The sequence below is a fragment of the Labrus bergylta genome, chromosome 10, assembly GCF_963930695.1.
Source record: "Labrus bergylta chromosome 10, fLabBer1.1, whole genome shotgun sequence".
Classification (NCBI taxonomy): domain Eukaryota; kingdom Metazoa; phylum Chordata; class Actinopteri; order Labriformes; family Labridae; genus Labrus; species Labrus bergylta.
The window spans coordinates 12,496,179-12,513,164 of NC_089204.1; the positions used below are offsets into that span (position 1 = coordinate 12,496,179).

Consider the following 16,986-nt stretch of genomic DNA (forward strand, 5'->3'; position numbering starts at 1 on the left):
GATAGAATACTATGATGTATATTTCCCTTAGAATAGCATGTTAAATTGTAATCATCCTTTTTGTTTCTGTCTTACTCTATAGCAGCTGATGAGAGAGCGGCAGCAGATGGCGAGTCGTCCTTTTGCTTCAGTTGCCGTAGCGCTGGAGGTGGGAGGAAACGAAGATGAGCTGCTACAGGTTAGTACAAACACAAACATGGATTCAAACATAAACTCACAACCAAATTAAACACTCTCATACAAATGGGTGTTTAATTAGGGAATCCAAACACATACACAGTCGTCTACTGCAGTGTGTTCAAATCTGTGTGTGCTGAAACAGTGAGAGAATTTGACTCTGTTAAATGTGTGCTACAAACACAGACACACAAGGATACAAACACAGCTTTAGCGCTTTCACCCTCTACCATCACTGGTGTTGTGTCCCTTCTGTGGGATTTTGGACATGCAACAGGATGTAAAAACTGTATAAAATAAAATAAATAAACTGGTTGTAAATTTTTTTTTGCATCTGTTGGGTTTAAAGAAGAGTGAAATGTAATAAAATTGTTTAATTACACTTCTTTATTTCAATAAATTGTTGTTTGAGTTACTGTGTTACTCCAGTAAGTGTATATTCACCTCGCACCATTCAGATTTTTTGCTTTGAGAAAATGTTTGTTTTGTTTTGGTCAGCTGTGGTGGGACCTTGACATGAAGAATGCTACACAGATTTCATTCAATAACTGTAGGACGTAGAGGGCTAATTTGAATAACATCTGTCAAAGTCATTGCAGAATGTGAAATATTGAGGCTGACCTGTACCTGATTAATTACAACATATAGCAGCAGGTAGAATCAGCATGGAGAGCTCAAGAGGCCAGAGAAAAGACAATAGAAAATTGACAGAATCACACGAAAATCTTTGGCTTCAGAAATTGCAGTGCAAACCACTGAGCCTGTTGTTATTGCAGGAGATTTGAGTTGTGATTCATCAAATTGGCAGTGGTACAGATAGACAGTCTGACATCATGTGGTCTGCTTGGAATGCCCAGAGACATCCCACAGCGCATTGCACAGCCAAGTCAACATCGACCCTCGTCAATTCAGAAGGAATTGCAGCGGCTATACCATTGTTTGCTGATTAGAGGGTTTCAGTGGGTACGTACAGCTAAGTGTTGCGGATTTAAATAGTATTCAGCGCATGGACAAAATGCGAATCCTTGGAGCCTGGCTGAGAGCACTAAATCATCAGTGTCACTGAACAAATCTGGAGCTTTTAGCAGAAAAGCTCCCATGGTGCCTTTGTCAGTTTAGCCGTGAACAATGCAATTACTGTGTAGCAGATAAGTGGTTGTAGAGATGTTCCAATACTATTTTTTCTCTTTCTCAAAACTGATTCTGATACAACAACATGATTCTGACCAACACCAAGCACAAGGGTGTGACTTGTTGGGTAATGATACGATACAATACAATATGATACAATATGCAATACTTGGCCCACAATCAACTTTATATCACAATATAAAGATTATTGATAATGTTATCAGTATGGTGCAGTGACAGACATACTTGCAGAACACCTGTAATCTCATTTGAAGCTGCATTAGAAGTCAATATCTTGATACTGAGCTGGAGCAAGAGGTAGAAACCATTAATAATGAAATAATCATTAATATTAGAAAGCATGTGACACATGCTAGAATAGGAGACATGTGTTGTCTTGTAATGTTGGAGGCATCCTCAGGCATTTAGGTTAGTGCAGACAAACACAGCTCACATCAACAACATCCGCGTTACACCTCTGCAAAGTGCCAATGTTTAACAAAGTTTGAGTGCTGAGGGGAGAGCTAGCTTCAATAGCCTACTTCTCATTTAGCTGTCCTGTGTGAGAACAGCTCGCTCTCTCTCTCTCCCTCTCTCTCTCCCTGATTCTCCAACATGCTGGCACCTCACCTTCACCCACACTGGCCCTGAAGGGTCCTCATGAGGCGGTGTGGCTGGTGGAGTGTGGGCCCTGAGAGAGCCAGCTGGCCCCTCGGCTCATCATATCAGCCTCTTGTACAAGGAGAATACAGAGTGCATGCATCGTGGCAGTCGTACTCTCCTACAAATCAGATGTTCTCTTCTCCTGGGGGAGGGGGGGGGGAGGGAGGCGGAGGCGGTCGTGTTCAAACGGTGAAGTCACCTCTGTTATGAGAGCTCAATGACATTCACATACAGGGCTTAGATAACCAGAGAGTGCTGGAGTGGACTGATGCTTTGTGAATAGCAAGTAGCTCAGTGTCCAGTGTGATGTAGCCTCATGGAGATAGTGACACTTTGTCTGATTAAGAGGCTTATTGGTTTGATTCTCATTGAGGAGGATCGAGGAGAGCTTTTCATAGAAAACTAACCTGCCTTTGGAGTATTGTGTGAATAAGACAGCTCATTCTGCTTAAGCATACAACACTGGTGCATTGTGTCGTTTTGAGTAATCTCAGTTAACATTTTATTTGTTCTATTCTGATACCGGACAGCTGGGATCGGCTCCAGCCTCCTGCGACTGGGAAAAGTGCTTTAGATAATGGATTGAAGTTTCATTCTTATACCCATGGGCTGTTCTAGGCAGGGGCCAACAGGGGCCAGTACCCCTGTTTCACTGAGCTTGGTCCCCCCTGTGGCCACCCCTCCAAAAGGAAGAGCCCCCCCTAATAACACATACACAGTATTTGACTCAACAACTCGACTCACAATCGAGTATTAAATACTGTAACTGAAACATGTATAAATCATGGTATTTTATGTTGTGGTATTTAATGATCAGCCCTATTATGGGGCATAATATATATATTTTAAAGCGATCATCTTTGTCTATTTTTCACATGGGTTTAATGTTCCCCTCTGACAAAACAACTGGCCCCCAGTTTGGCCCCCAGTTTGGCCCCCTCAGTAAAAGTGGTCTAGAACCGCCACTGCTGATACCGATTCAAACACCTGGACTTTATTATTGCCCAGGTCCCTCTGTGATACTTGTATGGTTTAAGAAATACATACAATATTGGTGGAAGATAACTTATTGCCAACAAATGTAACACTCCCTGATAGCATGACAACGCTAAAATATTTCACTGTCACAAGATAAATGACCTTAAAATCAGTTTATTTTTGGGCTAATGTGTTGTGGTTTTAAAACAGTGGACCTGAACCTAATCTTAGTCCGAAACCAATTTAAGTATCAGTACAACACTAGTTATGAAGCAACCTTGCGCATGTGCATGGATTGCCTTCTTTGATAATACATAGTTCAAACCAACAAACACTCCTGACACATGTCCACTCTCTGTTCAAACATTCAGTGAATAAAGAGTTTAAGATAAATAAAAGAGCATTCATCATTTCCAACTCGGTGTGATACGGAATTAAATCGATGCAATTAACTTTTCTATCAATGCAGCACAAAAACAAAAAAAGATACATTTCCAATATAAGTAGTCTCATTCTAATAACTGATGAAAAACAGTCTTTTCCTCAGCTGTATATATAATAGCAATATTTCATGAATTTACAATCTTTAAATTGTATCCATTGTATTTAAATAATTCTTCATTCTTTGTGCAAATTATCCACAATTGCTCCAAATGTCCTAGAGGAAGACTTCTAGGACTCAGACATCACCTCCATCAAAACCCTTCCTTTCCTGTAACTTTCTCCTTGATCCTCCAATAGTCTTTCATTTACGCTATGTGATGGAAGATATTCTGTAAATGACATCTTTCTGTTTGTAATCCTGCTCCCCTGAGTCCTTCACATATCTGCCCACCTGTCTGAGGTTGCATGTCCTCACACAGTTTTAGCTGAAGGTTACAGAGACAATGCCATGGAAGGCTATCAGTACACGATGCTTAATTAGTTTTTAGCTCTTCTTTGACCAGATTGGACCTGGTTCAGATCAGTTCGGTTTATGTGCCTTTGAAAAAAAAAACCTCCAGAGTACCTTCTCTTATCTCTGCCTCAGCCCTGGTTTCCATTTCCCTTCTTGAAGGTGAGAGACAATCGGGCAGAACTCTATCTTCACACTGAGGTTAATTACACAACATCTGGTTCATAGTCAAGCATGCAGCTTAGCATAATTGTGTAATGAATGAGGGAAAGGGAACATTTCCATGCTGCCCCGCTATTTTATGTTGTCCCGATTACGCAGAGCAACAGAGTATGGGAAAACAAATGGAGTCATCATCACCCCATTTCATGCCATGTTTAGACAACAAGCGATGAACACAACACCTGTTGTTTCCACGCTCGCACACTGATTTGGTCTGCAAAGCCCTACTGGGAAAGAATGTGAATTAGAGGAGGGGGATATAATTGCTTGGTATGGAGGGTGGTTTGATTTGATGGAGGATTAATGCAGAAGAAAATAAATTGTGTTTCCCATTCTATACATAATCCACCTTCCATCACATATTCTGTTTAAGCATATATTAAACACTGAAATATGGGAAGCCTTTCCTCCAGTTTCCATCATTTCCTTCCTTCCTTTTTTGATACCACCTTTCACATATTAAAAATATTCAATGCAAAATAGTCTGAACAAACATGTGAACTATCCAAATAAACCTGAGACAAATACTGTACAAGCAAAAAAATCTAAAACGACAGAGAATAAGAAATAAAGAAGGAAGAGTTTCTTTCATGTTAAAGCTACACCATGAAACATGACCCAGTGTGTCATACAATATTTTTAATAACATTGTCATTGTCATTGCCTTACCTTCAACTAATATGCTATTTTTCCACTTTCATGTAATGTCTCATTTTAATCCAAGCCCCTCTGTTCCAAGCCCTGCCTTTTCATTTTTTTCTTTCCATCAAGAATATCATACATTTGCCAAATGTAAATCATAAAAATGTACATGATTTATTGGGGGAAAGTTCTGGCGTAGACTCAAACTCATTGGACCATGTAATCTAAAACTGCAGCAGTGGTTGCGCTCTGGGCAGGAAGGCATCTTAGCTCCCTACGATGCCGTCTCGTGTGCAATGGTAGAACGCAGGTATAGCTCTGATACAGCAAGACGGAGAATGTGGGGGGAAAGGTAGTGATCAGGGGCCAAACAACTGTAGTAATGGGTGACAGAAAAGGAGGCGGAGCTAAGAGTAGAGAGGGGAGTTTTCACAATGCTTGAGGAAACGTTGAAGAGAAAAATTAGTCAATTATGAAAATCAGATAATTTCCCTCTGCTACTATTTAAGTAATTTAATTTGTAGCAGTCTTACTACATAGCAAAGACGATGAGTACAATGAGCTTAACATTTAAGTAAGATATACAAAAAGGTATTTGCCTTTTGGTAACTTATCACCTAATATTGTCTCTTATTATCATCTAATATTGTCTCTTATAAATTATGTGTTTACTACCAATACCAGTATAACAAGGAATCATAAATGCAGAAATGATTGATATTAACTTACCTGCAAATTGACACTGTTTTGCATTCCAGACATGTTTCTTCTTTGCAACCACAGCAGTACAACAGTTTTATCATTTTGTTTAAACTCTGAAAATTCTTATTCTCCAGTTTATGTTTTTTTCCTTTAATTTGAATTTCTTACTCAAACCACAACAACCTCCATATGACTTAAAACATTGCACCTCCTTCACAAAAATGTGCCTGTGAACACCATCTAGGCAACAATTGCACTTCCCATTACAATCTATTTGGGGGGGGGAGGGAATACGTTTTTATGTGAACATAATTTCTAGGCGACATTAACGTACAAAAAAATGGATGCACACACACATTCACACATGCACACACACACACGTCACTGGCTCCCCACCTGCTGTCAGATTCATGATTCATGTCCTGTCTAACCGCATTTTGTTACCATATGGGTAGAAATACTGTATGTCTTTGCAGAGTAGAAAACGCTACAATCCCCTGAGCTTCCCTCTTGAGTTTCCTTTCAGAAGCTTCAGTTGCGCAGCTTCCTTGTTCAAACCACAAAGTCTTTGACTGTCTCTGTGAGAACAAACGATTTCAGGATCCATCACATAAGTATGTATAAATTCATGTGGACGTGTGGTGTGCTTAGATTCCCCAGGACACATAAAGGATGAACTTTAAATTCTGTCCAGGTGTTCTTTTCCCCTTCAAAGACATACTATCTGTCCTGTGAAGACTCACAATTACAGGCACTTCTGAAACAAGAGCTAGACAGTTTTCACACAGTGAGGTGTCTGAGCTCTGTTAATCTCTGATGTGGACTGCTTGTGTCACAGCTGGAATACATTTTATGTCAGTCCTTTAAAGACTTACAATCATACTTTTCAAACACAAAAGGATATCGCAGACTTGTATCAGTGTTGTGAGAAGAACGTTTTCATATGGGTCTGGCGTAAGTTAACGATACAAACTGCATGTGTCACAACTGAAAGTATATGTGAAGGTCTGCACAGTTTAATCCAAACCTCAAAGTCCAACCAAAGAGGAGAAGAGAAGACAATGTGCCTTACTACCTTTAGGAAACTTCCAGTGCAAAAGTTACAGTGCTGTTATGCTGCCTCTATGATGTTTCCCAAGAGTTCAACTAAATATAACAAACATAGTGTATTGGAATCATATTGATTAAAAATATATGAACTAGAGATTGGTGAGATGACCCAACCTTCCATTTGTGATAATTAGATGCCATTAAAACATTGTTTAGGAGATGAGACTTCAGGCAAATTAACAACTTATTTTTAATACGTGAAGAATATTTTCTTTATTGATAGACATTAATTCACTAGAAAACACAAAGACTGAAAGAAGTGGATGAAGCCACTTTGAGGTCACTGATTTGATAATTCATTTCTTTTTTGAAGGCTCAATCTTGGTATTTTAGAGGTTTTATTTGTTTTTTTTCTCCAGAAGAGACCAAATTTGGAGGACATGGTGGTAATGGATTACTAAGCCTCTAGCAAAACTTTGAGCAACTTGTCACTCAGAAGCTAGCCATACCCTGGGCCTAAAGCATAGCCTGATCTAATGTTTATTAAACTCAGCCTGATCCCATGGTTTACTTACTGATCATACAGTTCCTGTGAGAAGTAAAACTATAGTCACAGATACCTATACCAATATTAAATACTATATATTGAGGTTAAAAATCATCTGAGTAGAATACTCATTTACTCATTCTGTGATCCAATTCAGGCGTATTCTTGCTATCAGTAAAGTTAACCCCTATTGGTCATTTGAAGACATGCAGGTTGAAACTACTTCCATGTTCCAAAAGGCTTGAGTCCATGTGAAATTGTTGTTTTTAGTTTTTACTTATTAAACGGTTATTATAAGAGTACCCATTATAACCTGTATTGAGTTTAATTATAGAGAATTTCATATCTCTAAATGTCTGCTCACCCTGCTGTCCCTTTCAGACTATTTTAACGAACTCACTATTTAATATGAACAATCAATAAAACATTTTTTTACTTAATAATTGACATCAAATTAAGTTGCTTTCATATAAGGGAGCTTATTGAAAGTTGTATAGAAATAACAAAAAAGATGCCCTCTAAATCTTTGAAATTCAACTTAACTTTACATGTTTTAGCTCGCTATCATCACTGCCTTTGCTAAGAAAATAGCTGCGTTTTTAAATGCATCCATATCCCGGTTGCATTTATTTTAATAGTGAGAAAAATGGTGACATTATACTGCATCCTTCTGTACGTCTTGCTAACCCCATCCCACCATTATAAAATACCAGCCAGTAAAAGCCCTTCAAGAGGTATATGGCCCTGTTTGCGGCCACAGGCCTCCTCTTCCACTCCCAAACTTAATCTGAGCTTTACAGTGTGTCATGGCTGCATTACAGAACACAGGCGGAGTCATCAGCATAAATTGATGTTTCCACAGCCTCCATAAAGTACTGCCGTAACATCGTAAAGCTGATGAGGCCGCAGCAACTAGCACCCATACGCCTCCGCCTGCGGGAAAAAAAAAACAGTCCCCACCTATGCTGCTGATTAACAGCGGTCTCCTGTTCTTCACAGCGCTATTTAAGGCAAAGAATGAATCAATTTCATATCGCTTGTTTTAATGTGGCGTATTTATTCTTCTATTGCAGGGATTTAATATGCCTCAGGAAGGCATGGTGGTGGGTGAAGAGGGATGGATGAATGAAGGTAGAGGTAATGAAGTAGAAAGGGACAGATAAAGAATATTTATGACACCAAGGTGTAATGTATGTTAGAAAAATACACAACTAAATACTGATTTAGCCACAATAGATGCACACACACACACCACTGCAGGGCTTATCAGATAACACAAAAGCTTCTATCAGGCAGAGAAGAAAAATGAGAGAAGGTACAAACACATGAAAGCACACCGACACCCACATTCATTTGCATTCACCGTGTACAAAAGCATGTGCACTTCTTTGGTTTACTTTGCAGTAACCTGTGGCTCTTTGTGTATCTGACAACACACTCACACACATACGCACCACGCTGTTATTAACTCAATAACTCACACCCCTGTCAACACTAACGAGGCTAAAACAAACCCATCTCTCTTCATGTTCTGTTTGCGCTTTAACAAAAAGGCTTTTTTCCCTCTTCTTCGCCGTCTTCTTTTCATCATCAGGGCAGATTAGAGAAAGTGTCCGGCCCACACATTATTTCAGTGGCTGGAGGAGAAGCACCTGCAGTAGCTGGGCAAATGTACCAACACTCTAAAACCATCTCTTTCTCTTTACCCCCCCCCCCCCCCCCCCCCCCCCCCTCTGTTTGTATCTTTCTTTCACTGTCTCTCTGAGGTATATCTTTGTTTTTCCTTTGTGGGAAAAATAAGAGGGCATGACCAGAAAATCAAACTCTTGACATACAGTGTTTTTCTCTTTTTTTCCTCTTCAACCTGCAATTTTGTCATTTTGAAGTAATCAAAAGTAATTCAGGGTGAGGATAAAGATGGCAAGTGCTCATTCCAGTAGAAACACCACATTTTGGGTTAAGTTATAGAGCTGGAAAATTATGGTTGAACTTGTTGACCCAGCTCACATAAAACACACAATAACACGCTGAGAAAACTCTGGAGATTGAAGTTATTGTTGCTAGCAGCATGAAAAAAAAAAAAAAAGTAAAGTTCTTTCTTTTGTAAGAATTTCAGAGCCAAGTGGTGTCACATCCAGTGTATGAATGTTAACAGCTCAGCCAACTAATCTGCATACATACTGTAGACAAGTATATATATATATATATATACAGGGGGCACTATTTGAGGCTAAGTTTTCTTTACAGACCAATACAGGAACAATAGCATGTTGGGCAGCAGACTTGATCAACCAAGTCTCAACATGTCGGCAAACCACATAATAGACTTCTATGGAAGCAGAGATGAGTGGTAGAAACAGAGGGCAGTACTGCTCAGTAGATCTTTGTTACCTTTTCTAGCTTCATTTGTGGTGGATGTTCTGAAGATTTGGGAGGACGATTGTGATGGTTCGCTGGTTCGCTCGACCGAGCAGACAACCCTCTTCATGGCCAAGCAGTTTGGTGGTGTTCCCCATCCAGCAGGGCAGTCTGTAGGCTCCTCCAGCTCTCTCTAAATCTAGTGATGACTGTTAGACCAAACTGGTATTAACCTTTAAAGCATTGGAAGGTGGTAGCATTAAAGAACAACTGGCTCTGCTGCCGTCTGAGACAGGTGTGCTAGAAATGTATGTCAAATTTGAGAAGGCCACACACTTTTAACTTTCTCCAACTGAACGGATGTTTTCATAACACTGTTGCCCGAGTAAAGCCATTAGAGCTTGAGTCGCACTGGGAAAGCATGAGACCTTTTAGGGTTTTGGTGCTTAACAGAAAAAAAAAAGGGGTGGGGGGGGGAAGGAAAAGTCAGCTATTGGTGATGCAAATTGTCAATTGGACCAATCCAAGACAGCAGTCATGCTTTAAGACCAGGATCTGATTGCACTACGCCCCATACACTGTCGCTCAGGGAGAGATGTCAAGGGAAGATAAATGACTTCATTTCAGGAAGATTTAAATCAAAGCCTATAGGTGGATGCCTAAAAATGGCTGGTTTGATTTTTTACAATGGTAAGAGCAAAGCACTTAGCAGTTTCAATAGATTTCTTGTTTATAAAATATGCATTAAATATTCTGATACTGAGCGACATATATCTGTTTTCAGTTCAAGGATAGCAAATAGTTTAGCCTCAACTGCCTGTAGGCTTGGCTCACTTTTGCTTTACTGTGAAACCCTGTGACAAGATCGAAACACCAAGACAGTCCACCAACTCATCCCATGAGGTCAAACATTGTCCAGTCCACAGAACATTATATTAAACCTTTGTAAAGACTTACAGAAGCTGGAATTTAGAGACGTGTTTATAAAGGACATTCTTCTCCTTTTATCTTGTATTGTGTCAATTACACTTTTTCTCCTCTGTCAAGTGTAAAGGCTACATTTCCTTACTTTCCGCAACCTAAAGAGGATTCAAAGCTTGACAGACGAGCTTAGAACCTGTTGTACTTCGAGACTTTTCTCCATTCTCTGCAGTTACAGAGGTGACCAATATCTTTCTGGGGAGTGAAGAAGGTAGAAGAAGGTACATTCACAATGTTATTAGAAAAGGGGATTGAGAATTGTGTGACTGGATCTTTGAACATTTTTGAGGAGTGGATTCTCTTGCCCCTAACTTTTATTGATGAAGAGACACAGTTCAGTTCACAGTTTTAAAGAAACATCTGGCACTTAAACCAAACATCCCCTCTCCACATTTCAGAAAGAGCAAACAGATGTTTCATTTGATCCTTGACCAAACCTCATGAACCCCTGATTTATTTTTAGCCTGTATTCTTCACCTCACACTGTCTGCAGCAGTGTTTGTATCACAATGACAAGTTTCAGGTGTTCTGAACTCTTTATGATTATTTCACACTTGTTTTACTGCAGTCAGTCCAGACCCCCAGTGGATTTGATCACCTGGCTTTAGTCAAATCATCAATGAAAGGTCTTAAAAAACTAAAAAGGCGTTTGCCTTTTACCTTTAATTAGAGAAATAATCTCATTGAGACACTGAGTCTCAATCTCAAAAGATGTCTGGTTAGTATACTTTGACCTGTTTATAGCTAACTTTGTGGTGTTTCTGCTGCATGAAATGGACATCTTATGACATAATGCACAAAAGTAAGCTAATTAGTTTGGTAGAATCGTTCAGAATTTCCTCATGCTTAGGATACAGCGGCTGCTGAAGTTAAGTGATTAAGAGACTTTCTTTACGTAGGGAGACATGTTAACATGTTGTATAATTCCTTAGTTTACCCAAAACTTTGGCTTTCTGTTGTTCACATTGAATCAACTTTTTCTTCTGCAACATATTCAGACCCAGGATCATATTTTTCCTCCTATCTCCCTCTACCATCTTTGTAGTTTCCATGCTTGTCTTCTTCTTTGAACCTGAATCTGTAAATTCTTCACCTGGCATCCAGTGCATCCTGTTTTTTTTTCCCTCCCTCATTGCAGTTTTCACACATTTTCTCTCTGTCTCTCCCCATCACTCCCCTTCTCTCCTCCTTCTCCTTGATCCATCCGTCTCCTTGCCTCACCTCCTTCCTCTTCCTCCCCTCTGTCTGACTCCAGGCATCATGTAGTTTAGTGCCAGTTTCAGGTTCAGCTGACCAAGCAGGCGCGCCCATTATGTCCTGAACACTCTGCCAGCAAACACATTGAGTGTGTATGTGTGTGTGTGTGTGTGTGAGAGAGAGAGAGAGAGTGTGTATGCCATCATCAGTTCCCTCTTCTCACTTCTGAGATACACAGAGACAAGCGTTTGTGAGTAAGAAAGTAGAAGGAGTAATGAAAACAGAACAAGTGCGTCTACAGTTTCTGCATGTTTGCAGAGCAATATAAAGAACAGTGGAAGGAGGGAGGGAACAGATGAACACTGCCTTCTCTGCAGGGGGAGTAGATGTGGGCAAATAACAGCTGCAGCAGGTTAATGGTCAAGGTGTATGCACATAAAGTAGACACAACTCTGTGGGCCTACAATATGTGCGGCGAAAACTAGCAATGCAGTACAGGTGTGATGATCACTAACAGAAAAGTAGCAAAAGTTATTCTCTGATGGTTTATAAATGAGAATTTAACAGTGCAGCAGAAAAAAATCAATGACCCATCCTGAAGTGTCATTTTTTAAGAAACATATTCAAAAAGCACAAAATGAAAGGGGGAGGGGGGGGGACTTTTATATTTTATTATTATGAGCATTTATCCTTATCATGTTTCCATGTTCAGGAACAAGCATTGCAAGGGATTATAATTTAATATTTCCAATTCCGGCCAACACTTTTCAGAACATAACTCTATATAGTATATACTCATACTAACACTATACTCAATAATATACCTGAAGACTTTCTGATGTTAGCCACTATGAAGCCTTAAAATTAATTTTATCTATATCATTTTAATTATGGTTGTTATGGAGGCTCTGGAGCATATAATCTAAGAAGTAATGTAGCCAATCACTGCTGCTCTTGAGTTATTATAATAATGTTGTTACCTTTTATTGGAAGGTAGAAAATAAACAACTGACTACATTGTTTTCCAACTATCCTTCCCAGGTATGGCTATCATATACGTATCAACAGCATCCTTCCTGTATGGTAGATGTTTAACCTTTTTTTAAACTTTTATCTTAATGTTTTGTGATTGAGTTCAATTATTTTTTATTCAAACCTAAAACTGTGTGGTATTAGTATTCATCTAGAGGGTAAAAAAGTGAATGAGGGAGAGGGGTTGACCTCTTAACAAAATCTGTAGTGAGAGAAAGGAGAGAGGAAAGTAAAATAATACCATAAGTCCTGTTTTTTTTTATGTTTGCTGCATTGTAAAGTTGTCACTAAAAGGTTTCCGTGTTTAAGATGAATCACATTCCACTAGGATTCGGAGATGGGACTCTCAAATAGTCCCTCCTGAGCAGGTGGCGTGCTGCTGTATTTTGCTCTGAGCAGAATAAATAACAGTTTTTAGGTCAGTGTTTCTTAAACTCAGAGGACCCAGTCGACAGTTCAGGGACAAACATTTCACTGTTACTCAGTCTTTCAGACCTCATCTTTCCTTGTCAACAGACTCTCTGGCTTTTAACTCTTGTAGTGGAAATCTGAAAAATGAAGATTGGACAATGACACAGTTGTATTTCACACACACACACACACACACACACACACACACACACACACACCCCTATGTGAAAGGTAGGGGGAGCTCAAGGACGAGTGTAAATTAGAAACCTAGTGGAATGGGCACTTGGTACCAGGGAGTCTCACACAGGAAGGATGCAAAGCAGAGGCAAAGATAATGGTAACACACAGGCATGTTCTGCTTGATACGTTTACTGACGCGATCTTAAAGACGTCTGATAACTTGTAAACAGTGTTTGAGAAGTTAAGAGATCAGGAATGGGCTTTATAATCAATAAACCCTCCACGTGGTAAAAGGGAACATCTATGTCACATTTTCTTTCCACTCTCTTATGAACTGAAAAATACTGGTGACTATATTTCAACGTCATGTACCTTTTTAAAGATGACTTTTTGAGGAAGAAACATGAAGCATGATGGGTAACATTCTCTTTCTGGATGTTTTTCATTAACTGAGGCATGCAAGTGACAAAAAGAGGATTTTAATCTCTTCATCCCTAGTTTCCCCTTGAGAAGCTTCCAAAAAAAAGCCACTAACTTTCAGCTATGGCCTGTAGAGAAGAATCAAATACTCAAATCACTGGCAGAATTATTAATGGCCATTGCGTTGTCCTTCAATGGATGACATTAAAAGCCAACCTGACTGCAGGGAGGCAAGTCTGTTTTTTTCATTTACATGTGAAATTTCTTTTCACCAACTAACAATGGAACCACATTTGAGATTTTCTTTTAACTCTCTTAGTATCATGACTTTTGTGAATCTGACCAACCTCAACCATTGTAAAACACAGATTTGGGCGAATGAACACCTTGAACAAGTACTCTTATAAAACTTGTCAGCCAAACTGTTTTTGAATGGTAGATAGGCCCAACAAACACAAGACCTCCATCAAGCAGACTCAAGTTTCAGATCCTTGTGAAACGAAAAATATGTTAAAGAGGACATATTATGCTCCTTTTCCACATTTTCAAGCAGTCTCCTGTGGTCTAAATGAAACATCTGTGCTGCGCTTTGGTCAAAATATAACATGAATCAAGCACCAGAGGAGGTTTGTGACCCTGTAGAAACCAGCTCTCTCAGAATGCTCCATTTTGGTGTGTGTGTCTCTTTAAATACAATGAGCCCTCCCTGAGTTTTCCCAGTAGACATCACTTCTCTGTAGCGAGAATAAAAATGGCCAGCCTGCGCAAAAGTTTTGTTCTAGGCTGGGGTTGGAGTCCATGGGTGGAGATATCAGGGGAGGAAGGGGGTTTATTTACCAGAATCCCACTGTGACGTCACAAGTTGAGCAAATTTGAAAAGGAGCATTTTTTCTCTGTGTTGTAAGACTTACGTAGACCACAAACAAAGGACTGGATGGATTTATTTCACATGTTGTGGGTCTGTAGACACTCAGGTTACCCACATATATGTTCAAAAACACTGTAAAAGTGTATTTATCATTATAAATTCCCTTTTCTCTGAATCTGTAACTTTACTCATAGCATGTGTAACATTTACCAAGTGGAAATTCAAAACATAGACCCATACCATAAGCTTTGTTTTCTACACCTTACAAGGTTCCTTATGGACCGTAACTTCAACACTTAACTGTGACTGTCTCACAACTTTTACCACCTGCAATAGAAAACTCTCTCATTACAGAATACAAAATGATATAAATTATGTCAAAAGTGTTTTGGTTTTCCAATAGTCTAGTAGGATCCTCTATTAAGTTGGATGCATGAAACAGCCCATGTGGAGAGTAAAAGAGGAGCGAGGTCATCTGTTATACTACACTAGAGCCTATCGGTGGTCATCTGAGGAGAATTTAGCTTTAGTGTATTTCTATAAACAGAAACATGCAGATACCAAATTCACGTTTAGACATTGTCAGCCCAGAGTCCATTCTTACTTCTCAACTTGCTAGTCACATTGTTAAAAATGGCAAAGAAAGTCTTGGCTTGGAAGTCCTTCATTACTAACTGCTGGCTACACCAGAAGAAGCCCTAAAAAGTTGGCTGTCACTCTCAGAAGCTTATCATCATCAGACAATAGTCAGTTGGTTCTGAGATTAGTCCTGAAGGGGACTTGTTGGCTGCCAGCAGTAATAACGCTCCTTCAACGCTCCCATTGGTCATATTAGAGAGAAGGAACAGACAAGACTTGTAGTTGTATGAGTTTGGGAGGCTTTCTGTCTTAATCCTGTTCACAAATGTTCTCATCCTCTCAGTTATTCCTCCGCATCAAGCAGCCAATTATAAAATCTATCACTTCGAATCACTGTTAAAAATCACGAGACGGAGGCAGCGGTTCAGATGTGTGGAACCATGCGATACCTGGCAACCTGATTCTTTCTCATTAAGGCCATTTTCTCAGTCTACTACGGCCTTTTCTTCCCGGCCCTCTTAATGATGAGTGTGTTTCTCTTTTCTCCTCTTTTCCTCTTGATCGATATCGCCACTCCTGCTCCTCGACAATCCATCAATACTGAATTTGGAGGAAAAATAAACATTTCAGTAATGATGACGGCCTTTTGGGGATTGTTAGATGGGTTTATGTGCACATGGTGTATAGGCGTGCGTGTGTGTGTGTGTGTGTGTGTGTGTGTTTGTGTGTGTGTGTGTGTGTGCGTGTGTGTGTGTGTGTGTGAACATTTACACAGTATTGAAGGGGTGTGGGTGTCTAAAACCAGTTGTATTTGTGTGTATATTCTTCCCAGTGGAAACAACTACACATCCTTGGCAGGTAAAAAATACATTAATCTTCCTAACACTAACAGTGAAGGGAAAGAGAAAGTGTGTGTGTGTGTGTGTGTGTGTGTGTGTCTGGAGCAGGAGGAGGAGGAGGAGGGGGTGACTGAAAGATATACTCCACCTCCTAAATAAAGAGGAAGCAAAAAAAAAAAAAAGTTTGGCTTTCATGAGGCATTAGGGAGATGATTAATTTGTCGTCTCCGAGAGGGAGAGAGGGGGGATGGAGGGAGAAGAAGAAAGAGGAGGAGAGACAGAGAGAAGGAAAAGGTTGTGGAGTGGCCCTTCTGTCCTTACTCGCGGTAATAGGATTGTTCGCTCACAGACGTGATGATTAAAATGAAAATTCTACACAACTGCAGACTCACACGCTTCGACACACACACTTTCATACAAGGTGCTTAATATGCAGGTGATTGAAGATGAGGATGTGACCCAGCGTCTCAAACTGAGGACTCTAAGAGAAAACGCCAACAAATAAGTAATAAGTAATGTGAAATTACAAAGGAGCATAGGGATGAATGGATAGAGAGATAAAAAAAAAAAAATGTGGTGGGAATTAAGGGCGAAGCATGCAGAAGGAGTTAGACAGTGGGAGGAGTGGTTTTGGGCTTAAATAGTTCCAGTAGTAAAGCCTCGACTTGAGTTTGCTTTTTTGTGTGTGTGTGTGGGGGCGTTTAAACACATAAACACATGGCAGTATTTCAGGATAAGAAGTAGGACCAGCAGCATTGCTAATTGGTTGGGAATCATAGTTTACACCTGATGTGGTTGTTTTGATAGTGTCAGCATATTTTGCAAAGTTTACATTGGCCAAACGTCTGTATTTGATTGTAGACTCATGCATATGGGCAGATCAGGTGCTCATCTGCTTCCACTTTAGTGCTAACATGTGTGTGTGTGTGCAACGTTGTAAGGAATTGCGTTCTTATAACATAATGCAACAACAAAAACATCCAGAGGGAAACAAAATAACTTTCCTTTCAATAATTAATTGATAATTATTAAACATAGTATGTGTCAAAAATGAAGATAAAGACAGTATCAGAAAAGGATATCCTGCTATCCACTTCAAAGAGTCTACAGTATT

At 39.7% G+C, this 16,986-nt stretch overlaps 1 protein-coding gene across 3 annotated transcripts in view; it reads left to right on the top strand.

Moving 5' to 3' along the window:
• The window catches only part of atrnl1a (attractin-like 1a), a 250,418-nt gene that overhangs the window by 202,608 nt on the left and 30,824 nt on the right, over positions 1-16,986 (top strand). For 2 of the 3 annotated variants that reach the window (XM_029278333.2, XM_065959690.1), the window contains one exon: positions 83-178. In XM_029278333.2, coding sequence (XP_029134166.2) covers positions 83-178 — 96 coding nt within the window. The remainder of the gene's footprint in view (positions 1-82; positions 179-16,986) is intronic. The other variant, XM_065959689.1, reaches the window with a different exon arrangement.